General features: G+C 53.7%; 1 protein-coding gene across 4 annotated transcripts in view; it reads right to left on the bottom strand.

The window, feature by feature from the left end:
• ZNF516 (zinc finger protein 516) overlaps positions 1-18,074 on the bottom strand; it is a 111,897-nt gene that overhangs the window by 62,540 nt on the left and 31,283 nt on the right. For 3 of the 4 annotated variants that reach the window (XM_032309158.1, XM_032309159.1, XM_032309161.1), the window contains exon 2: positions 1,730-3,661. In XM_032309158.1, the coding sequence (XP_032165049.1) occupies positions 1,730-3,488 (1,759 nt within the window). In that variant the 5' untranslated portion in view covers positions 3,489-3,661. Of the gene's footprint in view, positions 1-1,729; positions 3,662-4,161; positions 4,529-18,074 lie in introns of those variants that run through there. The other variant, XM_032309160.1, reaches the window with a different exon arrangement.

Here is an 18,074-nt window from a genome sequence, read left to right as displayed (position 1 = left end):
AAGGCTCAAGAGCTTTTTTAAATATTAAAAATACCAACCTCCAGAAAAAAGACTTAGTTCTAACCTAGTATCATCCAACGCACTCCAAAAACAGTTATAGTGCTATTGGAATATCATCAGTAGAATCCATTATTTTCAAAACTTTTAAAAGAGAAAAACCAAGAATTAATCTTCAAAAACGCCAACCAAAGGTCGCAGCTGGGTGGCCCAGGTTTTAGGACGACTCGGAGAAGGAGCGGTGGTTTGTTTTCAGAGAGGAGCGTGTTCTGCTCCTCCCCACAGGTTAGTCAGAAATGAAACGGGAAACAAGGGTCTGCGTGCAGCGTGCCACTGCTCGTCTCGGACGGATCCTTACGAGGTGTATGCAGGGGTCGGCATGGGCTGCTCTACAGGACTCGAGAAACAACTCTCTTCCACACTGTTACTGACTCGGTACATCTGAGCAGCACACTCTCATATGACACACATGACACACAGATAAACCTATAATGAACCCTGTGCCAGAGAACAGGCTCGGCCCCTCAGAAGGAAAAAAAGGACGCAGATTTTGCTTTGGAGGAGTGCAGGCGTGTTGTTTTCTTCACTACCAACTGTAAAGAGCCCTCCTGAAGCTCCTGGGTTTCTACACCACAGGACTTTCAGGTAAAAGCAACACCCACGAGCCGGTCTCCAGGGAGAAGAGAAAAACACTCCCAGGGATGCAGGGAAAGTCACAAGTTCTGTCACTGGAACAACCCTTTCTACTAAAAAGAATTACCCGAAACAAAAAATAATAATTAAAATATCAAAACGCTTAAGATGTCTAAAAAGTAGGAAAATGACGAAAACAAAGTCAGCAAAGCATCTTTAAATATTTACAGAGCTGCTGTTTGGAAAGCCATCTGTTCCAATGAGCCGTCCCTAAACCCACAGGGTTACTTGAACCCGAGGAGATTAATTAGAAGAGCACACCGACTGGAAGTTACTCCTTTCCTCGGCTGCCTGGTGCGAAGGAGAAGAGCAGAGGCAAGGGTGTGGGGGTGTGTGTGTGTGCATGCGCACATGCGCGTGCCGCCTGGGGAGGGCACAGGCTCTGGGACTGCGGAGAAAGAGGAGGGCACGCCTTGGTGTCCCATCACCTGTTCTTTGCTCAGAAATGACTGATATCCCAGAGAAAACATGAATTCAGCAGACCAAAGTTGTTAATTAATGCAAACACATCTGGGCAAATTAGCGAGAAAGGAACGTGAAGTGGCGTGGACAGGCACCTGTGCCTGCACCCACCAGCCTGAGCTCGAAGTATGTACCGGCTGCCTGACACCTCGGGGGGCCACCCGGGCTGCAGGGTCTACCTGGGCCTGGGAAACCAGACCTCCAGGGTGCAGGGCTGAGCCTGGGCCTGGGTTATGTGGGTACTACCCGGACCCAAGGCCACCCCCCTGCGAGTCTCCTGGGCCTGGGCCGCCTGGGCTGAGGGCTACCGGTCAGAGGGCCACCAGGGCCCCTATGTAGGCACGGGTTCCCTGGGCACTGTTCAGGGATACTTTGGGTAGGGCTAAGGGAGCACAGAGCTACCTGGACCTGTGTTCCCTGGTTGTGGGGCTCCCGGGGCTGGGATCCCTGGGCTCCGGGACATCCGGACATGGACCACTTGGGCACAGGGCTCCCGAGCCGGGGCTACCTGGGCGCTGGTCACCCAGGTACGGAGCTCCTGGGGCCCTCACTCTCTGAGCCCAGTGCACGTGCTCACCTGCCGCAGGGTCCGCCGCCCCGTCCTCTCCACTCTCGTCTGCAGCCTCGTCGGCCAGGCCCGAGCCCGGGGAGTCAGCGGCGGCCCCGCAGGCCGAGCCCGGGCTGCTGGGCTGCGAGGCCGAGTCGCCCTCGCTGAGCGAGCCGCAGCGCGCACGGGGCGCGCGCTCCCCAGGGCCGTGGCGGTCTCGGCGCGCGCGGCGGTGCACCCGCGAGTGCAGGACCATCTGGTGATACGTGCGGAAGATCTTGCCGCACTCGAAGCACTCGGACGACTTGCCGTGGCCCGCGGGGGCGGCGGCGCGGCGGCTGGGGCGGGCAGCCGGCCTGGGGTCCAGGGGCCCGGGCAGGGGGTCCCCGGGAACACCCGCCCGCTTGCGTGGGGGCCCCTGCGCGCCCGGCTCCGGCTCGCGCTTGCGCTTCTCCTGGCTCACCAGGATGTACTCGCGCCGCTCCTTGTCGAAGGCCACATCCCCTGCCAGCGCCTCGTCCCACGCCCCGTACTTGAGGTACTCGGCGGGCTCGGCCACCTTGCCCCGCGTGGCCAGCTGCCAGGCCTGGTAGCTGTTGACCGGGTCCAGCTCGGCCACCCGCCGCCCCGCCTGCCCGCGGGCGGGCGCGCTGGCCACCGCAGGCCGCAGGTTGAGGCACCGAAGGAAGAGCTGCTGGGGGTCCGGGGCGCCGCCATGCACCGCGCCCTCCCCTGCCGGGGCCCGCGAGCGGCCGGCTTCCACCCTGCGGTGGATGGCGTTGTGCGCGTTCAAGCTGTCCAGGTTTGTAAACAGGTTCCCGCACTTGGTGCAGACTTCGTAGAGGGACAGGCCAGCCACGATCATCTCCTCCTGCACCACGTTGTTGATGGTGGCGATGGGGTCCGGCTCGCTCCTGGGTTTGCTCTTGCTCCCGGTCTTGGGCCCGTGCGCCTTCATGTGGTTCTTGAGGAACCACGGCTCCTTGAATCTCCGGCCACAGATGTGGCAGCCGTGGTCAAAGGAGCCCCTGTGCTTCTTCATGTGAGCCTTCAGGAACCAGGTCTGGCTGAAGGCCTGGCCGCACACCTCGCAGGGGAACTCCCCGGGGGTCAGCTCGGGCTTGCCGTTCTCCACGTAGGCCTCGGCCCCGCTGGGCACCTGCGCGGTGATGTGGTCCTTCTCGATGTGGCTCAGCAGGGACTCCTCCCGCAACGTCATGTAGCTGCACAGCCGGCACCGGAAGGGCTTGTGGGCCTGGTGCACATGCTGCTCCAGGTCCTTCTTGCGCTCAAACTTGCACTTGCAGAAGGAGCACTGGGCGGCCGCCTTGCCCTCGTCCGGGGCGCTGGCAGCCCCCTCAGCCTCCTTCTTGCTGCTGCGCAGCAGGATCTTGCTGTCGTCCACCGGGGCGGCCCCGTTGAGGATCTTGTTGCAGGCGGAGGTGCTCTTGGTGGGGCTGGTGCAGCCGTCCAGGCCCTCGGACGCACGCAGCTCCCCGGCCTCAGGCTCGCGGCCCTGGGTCAGGGAGCCCGTGCGGTGGCTGCGGACGTGGATCTTGAGGTTGCCCTTCTGGGAAGCCCTGTGGTCACAGTAGGGACACTTGTAGGGCTTCTCCCCCGTGTGCTTGCGCATGTGCTGTGACAGGGAGCTCTGGAAGGGGAAGGTCTTGCCACAGATGCAGCAGCTGTGGCTCAGGGCCTTGTCTCCGTCCACCTCGGGGCTCCTGCTGGCCCCGGTGGGGCTCGGGCCCCTTCTCAGCTCCACCTCGGCCGCACGAGTGCGATCCATCTCCAGGACCAGGGCTCCCCAGCCAGGGCAGGCGCGGCGTTCTGTCACACGGGCCGGACCTTGTCTTATCTCTCCATTTTCAGATGAGGCTTCTGCTTCCCAGCTGCAGAGATGCACCTGCCAGGGCAACCTGCATGTCCTACCTGGAAGCCATGGCAGGCAGTGGAGAGCACCTAGAACAGAAAAGACACGAGAGATCTTAGGAACGAGGTTGTCTGTGCCCACGGGGACCCGGCAACATCCACGGAGAGTGACGGGCCCGCTCCTGAAAAAGAGCCAGCCAGTCCCAAAGGAGACACCAACACAAATCCAAGTACGCACACCAGCAGCTGCTTTCCTCTGAAAGAGAGATAATTAAACAATTATTGATAACTGTATGCTAAATCGTTACAATAAATAACCTTATGTGATCGTATGCTAGAGTCATTCTTCTCAGAAAGGTCCCACATCTGTAGGGAGACCCTGAGGAGAAGAGGTTGTGGCAGCGTGAGCAGCACAGACCACGGAGGGCGGGTGCGAATGAGGAGCACGGGGAAGGGACCAGGGAGAGGGTGGCAAGGGACACAGAGACACAGCCCGTGCCCAGGACACGTGAGCCCCAAAGGCAGTTGGCAAACATACTGCCGTGTGTAGCTGTTGGGGAAACAAGGCTTCGGGACAGAGGCAGACGCACCCCAAGCTCGTGCAAGGTCTGTGGCTGGAACCCGCTGCTCAGGACCGGCTGCCCAGCACAGAGGCTCCTGCGGACACTGCCTGCCGGTGCCCAGGGCCACAGAACCACCACCTCTTAGAAGAGGCCCGACCCTCCCGCCACCACCCGTCCCCGTCCCACGCTTTTGCTCCTGCAACGCCACCGCAGCCCAACCCCCAAAGGGCACCGCGGCTCCGGCTGGAGGGTCCCAGGGCAGAACAGCCTCTAGACCCCGGGTGTCATGCAGTCACCCCCAACCCCTCTGCACAGGTCACATACCCATGGTGCCTTCCCAGGGAGGGTGGCTACACCTCTCCCTGGCAACAGCAGGCGTCACAATGCACGTCACTGCCAGGTTCATGCCCATCCCAGCTCCAGAGACGAGGGGCGGGCCCTGTCGGAGCCACTCCTCCAGGTGGCTGGCTGCTTCCGGCACCCTGTGCACAGGCAGAGACAAACCGGACAAGGGAGGTGCCCAGCGCCGAGCCCGGCACAGGCAAGCCATCACCCACGCGTCGGGAAAGCCAACCGCGATGCCTAGAAGCTGCCAGAGAGGCCCAAGACGATACACACCAGAAAGCAATTATTGGCAGTAAAAACAAGAATTTCCATCTGACTTGTGATAAGCAGAATAAGCAAAACAGCGAGCCCATGAGAAAGGATGGGAGAGAGCATCTCCCAGAACAGCCTTCCGGCGGGTCAGAAAGGGAGCAACGCGGCACCACAGCTTCCCTGGGACATGGTCTACTGAGCCTTCTTACCGCTGAGCATTAGAAACGGAGCCGGGATTGTGAGGGTCTTCCTGGGGGGGAGGGGGGGAGGACTTCAGACTTGCACCGAGAGGCACCCAGATAGGCAGATTTTCTTTAAAAATAGCCCTGACATATATAAAGGAAGCCCTCTTTTTACAAACTCACAACCTCACACACATTAAGAACCTGGACTATAAAATTTATAAAACATGAAGAAGCTATAGGTTTCTGGTTTTGAAGCAGTGTACTAATACACATTTTCTGCTCCCAAATGAAAGGTTCTCTCCCAAAAGACCCTGGGCGGCAACTCCTTGTCTGCTCTGGGTTCTGCAACCTGACATGCCTTCGCCGGAGGAGACACAGAGAAGGGTGCTGACAACGGGACGGAGAGTGAACAACGCAGGAGAACCTGCCCTCCAGGAGGGGTTCAGAGGCAGGGGTGCGGAAGCCCTCTGTCACAGATGCCCTCTGGACAGACGACACACCTGCTTCCTCCAAACACCTCCTCCCACAGAAGAAGAAATCTTGCTTAGTAGAAAGAAATCTAGAAGAAATCTTGTTTAGTAGAAATCTTATTTAAAATTATAAATTTTGGAACACCTTTTGATAAAGCCCCGTGGTCGTGGGGTTACAGGGCACCGGAGGAAACCAATACGATCAGAGCAGCCAAGTCTGGAAACGGGCCGAAAGCAGAGCCATGTGCAGGTAACCCTTCTTCTAGAGGCTAACAGGGGCACAGGGTTATCCCCTGCCGAGAGAGCCCCCAAAACCAACGCCTCCAATAAAGTGCCTAAATAAAAACTGCCTGTGAAATTGCACAAATGAGGTTAACCAGAACACCTCCTGGCGACTGAAATAATTTAAATCATCTTTTCAAGGTGTTTTGGTCGTGGCACAACCTCTGGAAGGCTCTATGTGCTGCTATATACGGGTTACACGGCAAGTGATCCGCGTGCATCCCTCTACCCCGGGTTGATGTCATCCCCGCAAGACGCTGAATGTGAAACACTGTAGAGAAGTCGGAACGAAACCTAGTATTCCTATTTCGCTCAAGGATCTAATCTGGGTATAAAGATCTTAGAGTTCAAAGAATCATAAGTAATTTTACGAAGAAAAAAACACCGGAAATTGGAGGCTCTGAGTAACCACAGCATCCACTGGCCTTCCCGGCGGTCGGCGAAGCCCACCGGAGTCGGCAGCTCTGCAGCCCGAGGGGCTGAGACAGCCGCGAAGCCGCCACACAGGCAAGGGCCCACGGAGCGCCGGTGCTCCACCAGGTAGGGGCGGCAGGTGGCAGCTCACAGTCACCTGCAAACGAAGGCAGCCCCTCCAGGGGAGACTCGTTCAGACCCCCTCAGTGCCCACTCCGCGGCCGCTGCACTCCTCGCGCTCCGCTACCGTGAGCTCAGCACCCCCGGGCGCCGAGGGCGGGGCGTGGCTGGTCAGGGGTCTGCGCCCCAGCACGAGCCCGGGGTGACACCCCATTAGGAGCCCTGGTCCCCCGTCAGCCAGCCAGGTGGCTCTCGGGGGGCGACCCTCCCAGCCCAGGCTCCTCTCCTCATACCCAGGAGGCCAGGGTCAGGGAAGCGGCCCCCAGACCCGTGCGGCCGTCCGCACACCGCAAACCGCTGCCCGGTCCAGGACACCAGCCGGCGCCATCCCTGTGGCCCGCGGGCCCCGGCGAGCTGCCCGGAGAGGAGCAGGCGTGTGCGCCGCCGGGGCCGCCAGCGCGGGCGGGAGGAAGGGGTTCGGCGGGTCCCGGGTGCGCAGAGCGCCGGGCTGCGAGGCTGCCGGTCCACGGGGAGGGGACCGCGCTCCCCTTTCTCTCCGGGGGCTGCTCCGGCCTCTGCACACCGAGCAAGGCAGCCCTCCGGGCCGGCTGAGCAGGCCGCGTGCCTGCTCCCAACCCGGACTCCTGGGGGCCCCGGTTCCCACACTCCCCCGGCCCGGGCGCAGGCCTGGGCGCCATCCCTCAAGAACCCAAAAACCAGACCATACAGGTCTCCGTCTCAGGCTCCCTCCGAAACCAGCGGAAAGCCTTCACCCAAGCCGAAAGGGCCCGGCCGTGCCCGGGCAGTTCGCAAGCCAGGACGCGAACAGGCGCTGCCGTCAGCAGAACAGGCTCCGCTTTCTCTTTTGTTTTCCACTTCTCCGCCCAGCCCCATCGTTCAAAACTCAGCCCTGCTCCAGGTCCCGGGGAGAGCCGCACAGCCATCACCAAGGAGAAAACACATCAACACAGAAACGGGGGAAATGCCCTAACAGTAGTAACTATTTAAGCCCTGAACGCAGCTATCTTAAGGAAATCCTAGCGTCAACGAAACGGTCTCCACTTGAGAAAGTTCCACGAAGCGGCCCCTTCTGGGCGCCCACGGTCCACTAACGGGGTTTCCTGCGAACCTCTAAAGCCACGGTCCGAGAGCGAGTCCCAGCCACTGGCCCTCCTCCATCTGCGGCCCCATCACGGAGCTCTGTGATCTTCTTAGCTGCAGGCAGAAACTGCTATTTAAGACAGGGTCGTTGCTTCTCTTCCAAAAAAGAACAAGAATGCAGTCATCGCAGCTCTGAACTTAAAAATGCACCCCACGCGGCCGCCCCAGTTGGAGGCTGGCAGAGCCGCTGGCGGAGCCGCGGGCGGCCCCCCGGCCCCCCGGCTTGGCAATCGCCTTGAAAAACCTCCGCCCACCCACGTCCCTGAGCCCAGAGGGTCTCAGCCGGTCTCTCCACGCTCCTCTCGGTCCCCAGTGGGGAGCGGGTCACGTGCGGACACCACCGTGGGACAAGGCGACAGACTGTTCTGCTCTAGGCAGATGCACTTTTGTCCCGAACTGCCTTTGACTCTCCCAGACAGACAAGCACATACCACATGGGATTCGCTGCTCCAGCTTTCCCTACAATAACACGTCCACCTAAAGATAACTAGTGTTGTAAAATGTGTGAATAAATGTCAGCTCTTTGTGCTGACCAGAGCATGTCGGGTCCCAGCAGCAGGAGCACGAAGCGGGCAGCGCGTGGAGGGGAAAGCAAACACACGTCTGTGCTTTTGCTGACCCAGCACAACACGCCACCCCCACGGACATCCGTACACGATGGCCCCATCTGAACGCAGTTTGCCCATAATGAACCCGTATTGTTGTCACCGTATCCCAAACTTTGTCCAAGGCTGTAACTGGGAACTTGCCAGACAAGATTATAATTTAATTGTTTATGCATAAAAATGGCTTGCTGATGAGGGTTTTAAAATAGATTTCCAACGGAACACTATGTGTGTGTGTTTCTCTAGAGAGAACAGTCTGAAGCTACTCTTTAAAAAGGCCTTCTACATTTTTTGAGATGTGATTTTGTAAAAGGTAATTTGATCATATCGATAAAAAAGTGGTGAAGGTAAAATGTTTTTAAGAAAATAAAATCGCATATTCATAATGTACAAAATGCATTATAGGGGATGTGGGGAAGGGTTTAAGAGGCAATATAAAAGCTGCTAAAATATAGTATGAAGCTAAACTTTACAAAGCAATCGTGGGAACACAGAAATAAATGACCCACGAGCTGTAAACACAGAGGTGCGGGGTTGCCGCCACACCTCTCAGACACTCCCTGTGCCTGCATGCCACAACTTACCGGATCTGTGACAAATTTACTCTGTGGGTCAATGCTCCAACTCACAAATCCCTTCTCCAAGTGAGGATCCTGGGGTCTGCATCTGTGACCGCATACAAAGCAGGACAGTCACTTCCGGAAGCGTGCCCTGCTGCAGCAGCTCCCTGTGAGGACCTAGGGGGGTGCAAGCCTCCTGCCCTAAGTGAGTCCCGTAGGGGCAAGACCTGGACACCTAACACCCAGGATGGAGAACCAGACTGCCGGACAGCCAGAAAGCCAGACAGCTGGTCAGTCGGACAGCTAGACAGCCGGACAGCTGGACAGCCAGGTAGCCGGAAGGGAGAGCACAGCCAAGGGATCTAGAAGAACCCACGTGCACCCCTGCATCTCTGCCAGGGAGAGCACCACACAGACAGCCTCACAGGCCAGCAGAGTCCCACTGAATACAGGTTTCATCCCAGTTCCTGAGAGCTTATGGGGCACCAGGCCACTTACTGGATCCTAACAACTCAAAGAAACGAAGCAGGCTTGGGCTAGAGACACCCAGAAGTCACAACGGGAAACACGTCCACACACAGAAAACAATGTCCTGGCAGTGGACCAGCAGAGCAGGAGGATGCTTCCAGAAGCACAAGGAGGCACGTGGTGACCTTCATGGACGAGAGCGGGCGCGGTGTTCTAGGGAGCTCGAGGCTCTGTCCGGAACACGGGGATGTGGCAGCACCCTCGGTGAGCGCGATTCCCCCGAGGGCGGAGACCCAGCCACAAATCCCGCCGGCCTCACCCTCGACTCTCCCCTCCTCCTCAACACCCAGCCCCTTCCCCCACACCCTCAATACACTCCTGAATCCACGCACCCCCTATCCCGAGCCGAAGTGGGCATTCCAGACAGAGACCTGGGCCAGCCTGAGATTTCCACCCTTCACAGCCTCTGTGCCCTGCAGATGAGGCCCAAACTCCCCCTACAAGCGCCTGAGCCCCCGCACTGCTGCAGGCAAGTCTCCCGGGCCCCCTCTAGGACCGTGAGCTCTGCTCCATGCCCAGGCAGACACACACTCACTCTTATCTCGAGCCTCGCACAAGCAGTTCCCACCCCACCCACACACAGGAGGTCTCACCTGTCATCTCAGCTGACCCCTAGGAGCTGTGCCAGCTCTCCGCATGGCCATGGCCCCACTCTAGCCCACATCTGCACGGCTTCTTCACCTGCCCCTCCTGTGTTGGAGGACAAGCCTTCTCCCCACTGAGTCTCCACACTAGCACAGAGCCGAGCACATGTTGGGCATCACGGTGCTGTGGGAGGTGGTCTGGCCCATAAGCTTCCAGGTCAGACTCCCCAAGATCAAACCCAAGTTCTGCCACATGGCTCAGATCAGCTGTGTGACCCATCTTCCCCTCTCTGGTCCCCAGCCCACTGCACTTTTTAAATGTAAATGACGGTTATGATAATTACAGTAGAGTAATTCTGTGAGGTTTAAAGTAACGCATTCTAGGTTCAATGTTTAACACACAGGAAATGTTGAAGACATTATACATTATTATTATTAACTGCTGAATAAGTAAATGAAAGGTCAGTGTAGGACCCAAAGATACCTTACTCACTGAGAGGGACAGTAATTTAGTTAAATAAATTCAGAAGGACAAAATAATACAAGTTTAGGAAACTAAATGAGAAATCACTAGGGACCCTTGTGCGTTCCGTGGGCCCTCACTACTACAAAAGGTCATTTAATACAACTATTAAGACTTCAGCAGCTACAAGCCTCCACAGGACACGTGCTTCAAACACATTCTAGCTCCCGAACTCTTCACAAAGACTAAACTTTAACACAGGCTAAATATTAACTAATATTTGAGAACTGCTTATTTTGTTAGGTTGGCAATACAGGAGGATGGTCTTAGTTTTTGAAAATGTGGATGAAGTAATTTGGAGGTGGTTTAAAAAAAAGGAAAGGCAAAGATATCAAAATGTCCACGACTGCTAGATGTAGACAGCAGATGCAGGTGTGTTTGCTTGTCTGATACCAAAACCAGACAAGGACGCCACGAAAAAAAGACAATTACAAGCCAATACCCTGGACGACCGGCGACCCACAACTCTTCCTCAAGATATTAGCAAACTGAATTCAACGATACCCTGAGAGGTTCCTGCACCGTGATCAGGTGGGATTTATCCCAGGAACGCCAGGATGGCTCAAGGTCCACAAGGCAGTCAGGGTGGTACACTATGTAGACCAAATGAAGGATAAAAATCACATGATCATCTCAACAGATGCAAAAAGAAGGTTTGACGAAATTCAACATCCATTTATGATAAGACAACAGAGCAGCCATAGAGAGACCGTATTTCAACTTATTAAAGGTCACATATGACAAACCCACAACCAACATCACACTTAATGGGAAAAAAGCTAAGAGCTTTTCTCCTAAGATCAAGAACAAGACAAAGATATCCAGCCTCAACACCTTTATTCAACCTACTACTGGAAGGCCTCGTTAGAGCAGTTACAGAAAAAAACAGAAAATAAACCACTATTTGTAGATGACATGATATCATATACAGAAAACCCTAAACACTCATCGAGAAACAGAGTAAAAAAATTCAGGAGTCGTCAAAGGATACAAAATCAACATACAGAGATCTGTGGCATCTCTACACATTAGTAACAAACTACCAGAATTTAAACTGAGAAAGCAATCCCAGGGGCTCCCGGGTGGCCAACTCTTGGTTTTGGCTCAGGTCACGCTCTCACGGGTCATGAGATCGAGCCCCACGTCGGGCCCCACACTCACCACAGAGTCTACTTGAGATTCTCTCCCTCTGCCCCCGATCTGTGCATGCGCACACATGCGCTCCATAAATAAATGTATCTTTAAAAAAAGAAAAAAAAAACAACGCCATTTGTAATTGCATCAAAAAGAATAAAATACCTAGGAATACACTGAACCAAGAAGATGAAAGACCTGTACACTGAAAATTACAAATGTTTAGACACAAATAAATTAAAAGATATCCTGTGCTCACGCATTACAAGAATTAGTATTGCTACAACATCCATATTACCGAAAGCAACCTACAGATTCAACGCAATCCCTACCCAACATCCAGTGGCACTCTCCACAGAACTAGAACAAACAACTCTAAAATCTCTACGGCATCCGGAAGACCCCAAAGAGCCAAAGCAAGAAGAACTAGGCTGGAGTCATCAGGCTCTCTGATTTCAGGCTGTACCACAAAGCTACAGTCATCAAAACAGTATGCTGTTGGCATAAAAACAGACACACTGATCAAAGGAACAGAACTGAGAGTCTAATAATAAACCCACATGTATACAGACCATTAATTTACAACAAAGGGGCCAAGAACACACAATGGTGAAAGCAGTGTCTTCAGTAAATGACGTGGGGAAAACTAGGCAGCCACATGCAAGGGAATGGAACAAGCCTCTTATCTTACCATACACAAAACTAACTCAAAATGGATGAAAGACTTGAGTGTGAGACATGAAACCATAAAACTCTTAGAAGAAAAAGTAGGTAGAAAGCCTGTGAGTCCTCGGTTTTAGCAGTATGTTTGAGCCCAACTCAAAAGGCAAGGGAAACAATAGCAAAAATAAACCAATGGGACTACATCAAACTAAGAAGCTTCTGCACAGTCAAGGAAACCACCATCAAAACAAAAAAGGTAACCTAGTAGGAGAAGATATTTGCAAATCCTATGTCCAATAAGGGGTTATTAATATCCAAAATACATAGAAGCTCCTACAGCTTGACAATTAAAAAAACAAGCCACCCAACTAAAAAAATGGGAGAAGGATCTGAAGCAGCATTTTTCCAAAGACATCCATGTGGACAACAAGTGCGGGAAGCAGTGCCCAACATCACAAATTACTAATAATTATAAATCAAAGCACAGTAAGAGATCATCTCACACCAGTCAGAACAGCAATGATCAAAAAGACAAGAAATAACAAGCATTGATGGAATGTAAAACAGTACGGCGATTCCTCGAATCACGATACGATGCCCCTGATTCCACTTCTGGTATCTACCTGAAGAAAACAAAAACACTGTAACACTATTTCCAAATGAGACCTGCACGCGCCCCCGTTCACGCAGCGCTCCTGACACTCATCAAGATACGGAAGCAACCTAAGTGTCCACCAGAGGATGAACAGGCCAAGAGGACGAGGTGTGCAGACACAAACACACGCGGTGGAGTACTACACAGCCACGAAGAAGAACGGAATCTTGCCGTACGCGATGACACAGAGGGACCCTGCCAGCATCAGGCCAAGTGAAGTCAGTCACAGAGACGAAGGCAGGTACTGTATGATTCCACTCATCTGTGGAATCTGGGAAAAAAAAAAAATAGCAGTATTAAAACAAAGTCATAGCTACAGATCAGTGGTTGCTCCAGGGGGAGAGGGTGAGCGAAATGGGGGTCCCTGTGCGCGGACAGGCGGTGTCTGGTCTTTGGTGGCGATCACGCAGTAGCGCATACAGATGGCATATTACACTGTTGCACACCTGACGCCTGCAGAATGTTCTGTACCAAGTGCACCTCATTAAAAACAAAGCAGAATGTTGGTATGTTATTCAGTCAAAAGGAAGTGAATAAAAATAAGTTAATATAAATAAAACACCTCAACATTTTTTAATCTTCGTTGCTGAATCTAGATGGTGAGTGTATGTATGTCTATCATTCTTCCAATTTTTATGGATTTTGGAAGTCTTTTTACAAAACAAACGACAACAACAACAAAAAAACTCCCATCTGCAGCCTCAGGAAGGAACACAATTCAAAGCAGGGCTCTGGGGAGGCCTGGGGGGCCCCTCCCCCCACCTCCCCCTTCCCAACCCCTCCCCCCCTCCCAGGCCTGGAGGAAGCTCCGAAGGCTCCAAGGAATGTGGTTCAAGAACATCATCTTTTGTTAATTCCAGTCTTCAAAATTCAGAAAAGAAAAGAAAAAAGAAAAATCATCTGACTAGTAAACCGTTCACATGAGAAGCAGTATTTACGAGACTGCTCAATGCAGAAAAGCCCCGGGATCCACTCAGAGCTTGGTCACAGCCGTGCCGCGGGCAGCAGTGGCCTTCTCCAGCCAGAGGAGCCCGCCCGGGCTAGCTCCTGGGGCTCACGGGGACCCCACCCGCGGCTTTCCAAGGGAAAAAAAAAACGCGGTCATGCAGTTGAGGTCTCTTTCCCACACTGCAAACAATCATTTTCTAATCAGTTAAATACGGCCTCGCCAAGGGGAAAACGTCCTGCGTGTTTGAGCAGTCGGCCTGTCTCTGCATCTACGGGAAACCTCGCCGTCTTCTGCTCTGTGAAGGAAACCGACACGGAGCAGAAGCCGACTCTGCTCCTTTCCCCAAAACGGTCCAAGATCACTCTATCGACATCTGCTCCTGCACAAGGAATCCGAAGTAACTCTAATATTTTGAGCAATTTGCCTAACCAACAGACCCGAACCAGAGTGGGAGAGCCCCGGCCTCTCAGGCTCCCGGGGCTGCGGGAGCACTGGTGGGGGCACTTCCTGCTCCGAGCCCAGCTTTCGGTTTTAGGGAAGCAGAAGCTAAAGCCTGCCCTGTCTGTCAAACAACTCTCCCTGGGGTACTTTTGCAGTTCTGGCTCATTCATTAACCATCTCCCGCTACCAAGAAGTAGGTCTGCTTTCCTCAGCAGCTGGGGTGCCTCCTCCTGTGTCCCCTGGCCACCTCCTAGGGAGCCGCAGGGGCTCCCCCTGCCTATTGTGCAAGGCTCTGGCAATGGGAGATCTGCGGAATCTGGAGTCTGGCAGGCCGGGAGAATCCCGTAGGAGACCTCAGCTCTCTGCGGACGGAGGCTCGGGCATTACGGGAGGGGTAGGGCTCCAACCGGCAAGTCACAGAACAAAAACACTGACTCTCCAGCAGGGCCTGGTGGGACACTTCCGAAAGCTTGTCCCCAGAGCAGAGGGGGCTGCCCCCCCCCCACGACAGGGCATGCCCAGGATCACGGGCCCCGTGGGTGCTGGGCCCGGGGGCGCAGTCACTGTCCGGCTGTCCGCCTGCAGACAATGAAATGGGCTTTGCTTGTTACACTGTAGTATTATGGGCCTGAATTAAAATACATCATTAAGATCCTGCACAGGCTTATCTACTGCGGAGACAAAAAGCCTATTCTTTTAACAAACGGGGAGAAATTCCTAACAACAATGAGGAGTTCCTCTCTGCACACAGCAATCTGCCCCAGATTAACAATCCCAGGCTTATAGTCCGCAGCCACCGAGTCACTCTGTGAACTGATGCTTTCACTGCTGGGCGGTTGCGGACCGAAGCTGACAAGGCCTCGAGGCTGCCTGGCTCCGGCCAATCAATAATCCATTATGAGCAAACTACATTTCCACTCTAATAAGAAGACATGAATAAAAGGCCACCAGAATCAGCAGCATTCACAAGAAACCCCACCCCACCGCCCCACTGCGCGGAGAAAGCACAGAAACCCACTATCCTAGGGAGGGAGGCGCACACAACCGCCCACGGGCGAAGCAGGCCCTATTTCCAAGCGGGAACACTGTGCTCAGACCATGGTGCAAGGGCACCCGCTTTAAAGTCTCGAAAATGCTTTGTTCAGAGCACAAAGTGGAAGAAAAAAACAGCAACGCAACAGCGACAAAATCCCACTTTCTCCAGCAAAGGTTTCCCTTAAGTTCTTCAGCACCCCACGCCCAAAACGTCAAGTGAGGGCCACCACTTTCACGGACCCCAAATGTAACCAACTGTGCCTAATACGGTTTCACTGCGCGAACGGCACGGTCTCCGGGCAGCGCTGGCGCAGACCCGCTGCCGTCTGGCCTCCACCCACGGCCGAGGGCCCACGGGAGCAGGCGCCGCTGCGGGAGCTGCGGACCAGGCTCTGCCACACGCGCGCCTGAGCTGCTGGTCCCCGAAAGGACAGCCTCCATTTTCACCTCCAGAGAGACGGCGGAAACAGACGAACAGCAACAACCGTACGTCGATGGATTTCCAAGAGAAAATATGAATTAACATCAGTATCAAAGCCGCCTGCACGTCCTGGGACGAAAACAGAACGAGCGGGAAGTCAAACCTGCCCCTGCAGGGGATGAGCAAAGCAGACGAAGGCGCCGTCCCGTTATCGGTCACATCCGGGAGCGACCAGGAGTGACGAGGGAGGACGTGGGACTTTTCCCTCCCCGGTCACTAGTAACAGACCCAGAAAAATCCTAAGTAGGCCTGGAGACGTTCACCCAGAAGCCTCCACGTGCAAACAAACAGGGCCGGGTGTTTTCCATCCACAGGAAAGCAGCGTCCTGCCACTAGTTTTTCTTTCTTTGCTCTCCAAAATCAGTGCCTCACTCCTGCTGGCCCTTTACCGTTTCCAAGCCTTATACTACAAAGTGACGTTATCAAGCTCTTTGTTCCTAAAAAAGTGAACTTCTCTAAGCTGGGGGGAAAAAGAAGAAGAAGAATTAGACGGTAAGAGGGGAAAGAAGAAAAGTGAACAGAAGTCAGAGGCTGCTCTGGAATGTTCTGCGGCTAGACTTCCTGCTGGGGCCCCCGGCCGGCCACAAAGAGCGGGGGCCTGGGGGTCCACCCAGCGCCCCTGGAACCGCCAGCACAGTTCATGACCTAGTCAACATCTCCATTAAGAGCCCACGTCCCCCAAGCTGGGCCGCTGGGTGACGTCTGCAGCCCCCAGAGGCTGCCCAGCGTTTTACAAAGAGAGAGCAAGTCACTCACTTCATTCCACGAGCCACAAAAGCGTCCGGTTTCACTCTGACAGTCTTCCCATGCTGCATCCAGACGGGGAAAGCCTAAGTTTCGAATAATCCAGAAATACTGAAAACCCGGAGAACCCCAAGGAAAATCAAGACTCATAAATTTCTAGTTTTAAAACAGACATGGGAGATCCGAAGGCTCTAGATAAAGTGCAGGTGAAATCCCATTTACAAGTGGCTGGTAAGTTTTTATCCAGCTTGACCTCCAGAGTGTGCAAATTATCACCAATTCAGTGCCTAATATCAGTGTTTTTAAAGAAACTGTCAACAGTGAAAACAAAATAACCCTGTGTAGAAACTCGCCACATTTTCTCGCTGCATCACACTCCCTGGTCTACTGGACGTACCTTGTTGAGATTTTATTAGTTGATCGTAAAACATATTTCAACAGAAATTCGTTTCTACAAATAAGCTCTTTTGCTCCAAGTAAACCAAGAACAAAGGATAGTATTTGCCCCCCAAACCACTAACAGTGACCTCTTTTCCAGGCTTTTACCTAAAACAAATATATTTCTCCCCATGTAAGAATACAGACGGCCGTAAATACCTAGACCTGACATTATCACTTTCCTCTGTGCTTTTCATGAACAGCCTGGAAGTCCCCACGCTCAAATAAAGAACTGTGCCCAAGAATACAAAGAGAGATGATTCTGTGCGGCAAGCCATGAAACATTCTGTGAAACGTCACCTTCCGAGGTAGGACTGTTGAGCACAGAAGTCCGCCCCCCAAAAATCCCTTCACTAAGAGCGCACGGGAAAAATAAACTTCGGTGATCAACTTTACTGAATTCTAAGTAACTGCACACAAAACATTTTCTGTAAAGATACCCTGAATGGAGTTTATTTTGGCAGGACAGTTGAAAAGCATATCATGTAAGAAATCATCGAAGACTTTCTTGGCCCCTGTACAAACACCAATCAATACTTTGAGAGGATCAAAATCAGAAAAGGACAGATCTTCCCCAAATGCTTTCGTATCTACAGCACATTCAGGATAACCAGTTTAAATGCTCCAGACCCATTACGGCCAGTAACTGCTGCAACGTGACCTAGTTTACCACTCGCGCACACAACACCTCCGAGGCCAGCTGGGTGCTGCAGCCTCTTACGGAGGGCGATCTATCAGAGAATGTTTACAAAGAGCAATTCTTGACAAGAACATGATGTCACATCGCCCCAGGATTTATCCCGCATTGCTTGTCTAAAAATATATTTTCAACCACACTTAATGACACATCCCTGCAAGTCCTAACTTCTGCAGATAAAAGACCACGTCTACCTTCCTTGCAAAGAACAAAAACGGATAAACACACTCTCACTCCCTGGAAGAACGTTATTGTGTATCCGGCGGCGAAAGTCAGGGAAACGCTGCATGTGAAGCGATCGTAAGTGATCTCGCAGAAATGAGGGCGGGATGTTTCCTAAGCCAAAACGTCTCACCCGGCAACAGCTCTGAGGGAAAGTGACCACAAAATACAACACAGCAGGTTTTGGGGTTTCAGAGCTCGCAGGCCCCGCGCCCGCCCCCCAGGCCCGGGGAGGGATGGGAGACTGCGCATGCAGAAGTGCCCTCCTGCTTTGCTGAAGGAGCGCAGCGTTGCCCGGGCTCCCAGAGACACAGCAGTCACACCGGCTGCTGCAAACGGAGTCCGAGAACCAGGAGACCCAGATGCGGAATCGGGGCCCACCTCCAGAGCCTCCTGCAAAGACACAGCGAAACCCAGAGTCAAACTGGCAGCGGGCTGGTGCGATCAGGTGT

The sequence above is a fragment of the Mustela erminea genome, chromosome 13 (assembly GCF_009829155.1).
Source record: "Mustela erminea isolate mMusErm1 chromosome 13, mMusErm1.Pri, whole genome shotgun sequence".
Classification (NCBI taxonomy): domain Eukaryota; kingdom Metazoa; phylum Chordata; class Mammalia; order Carnivora; family Mustelidae; genus Mustela; species Mustela erminea.
The sequence above is the reverse complement of the archived record's forward strand: the minus strand, read 5'-3'. Positions and strand labels throughout refer to the sequence as shown.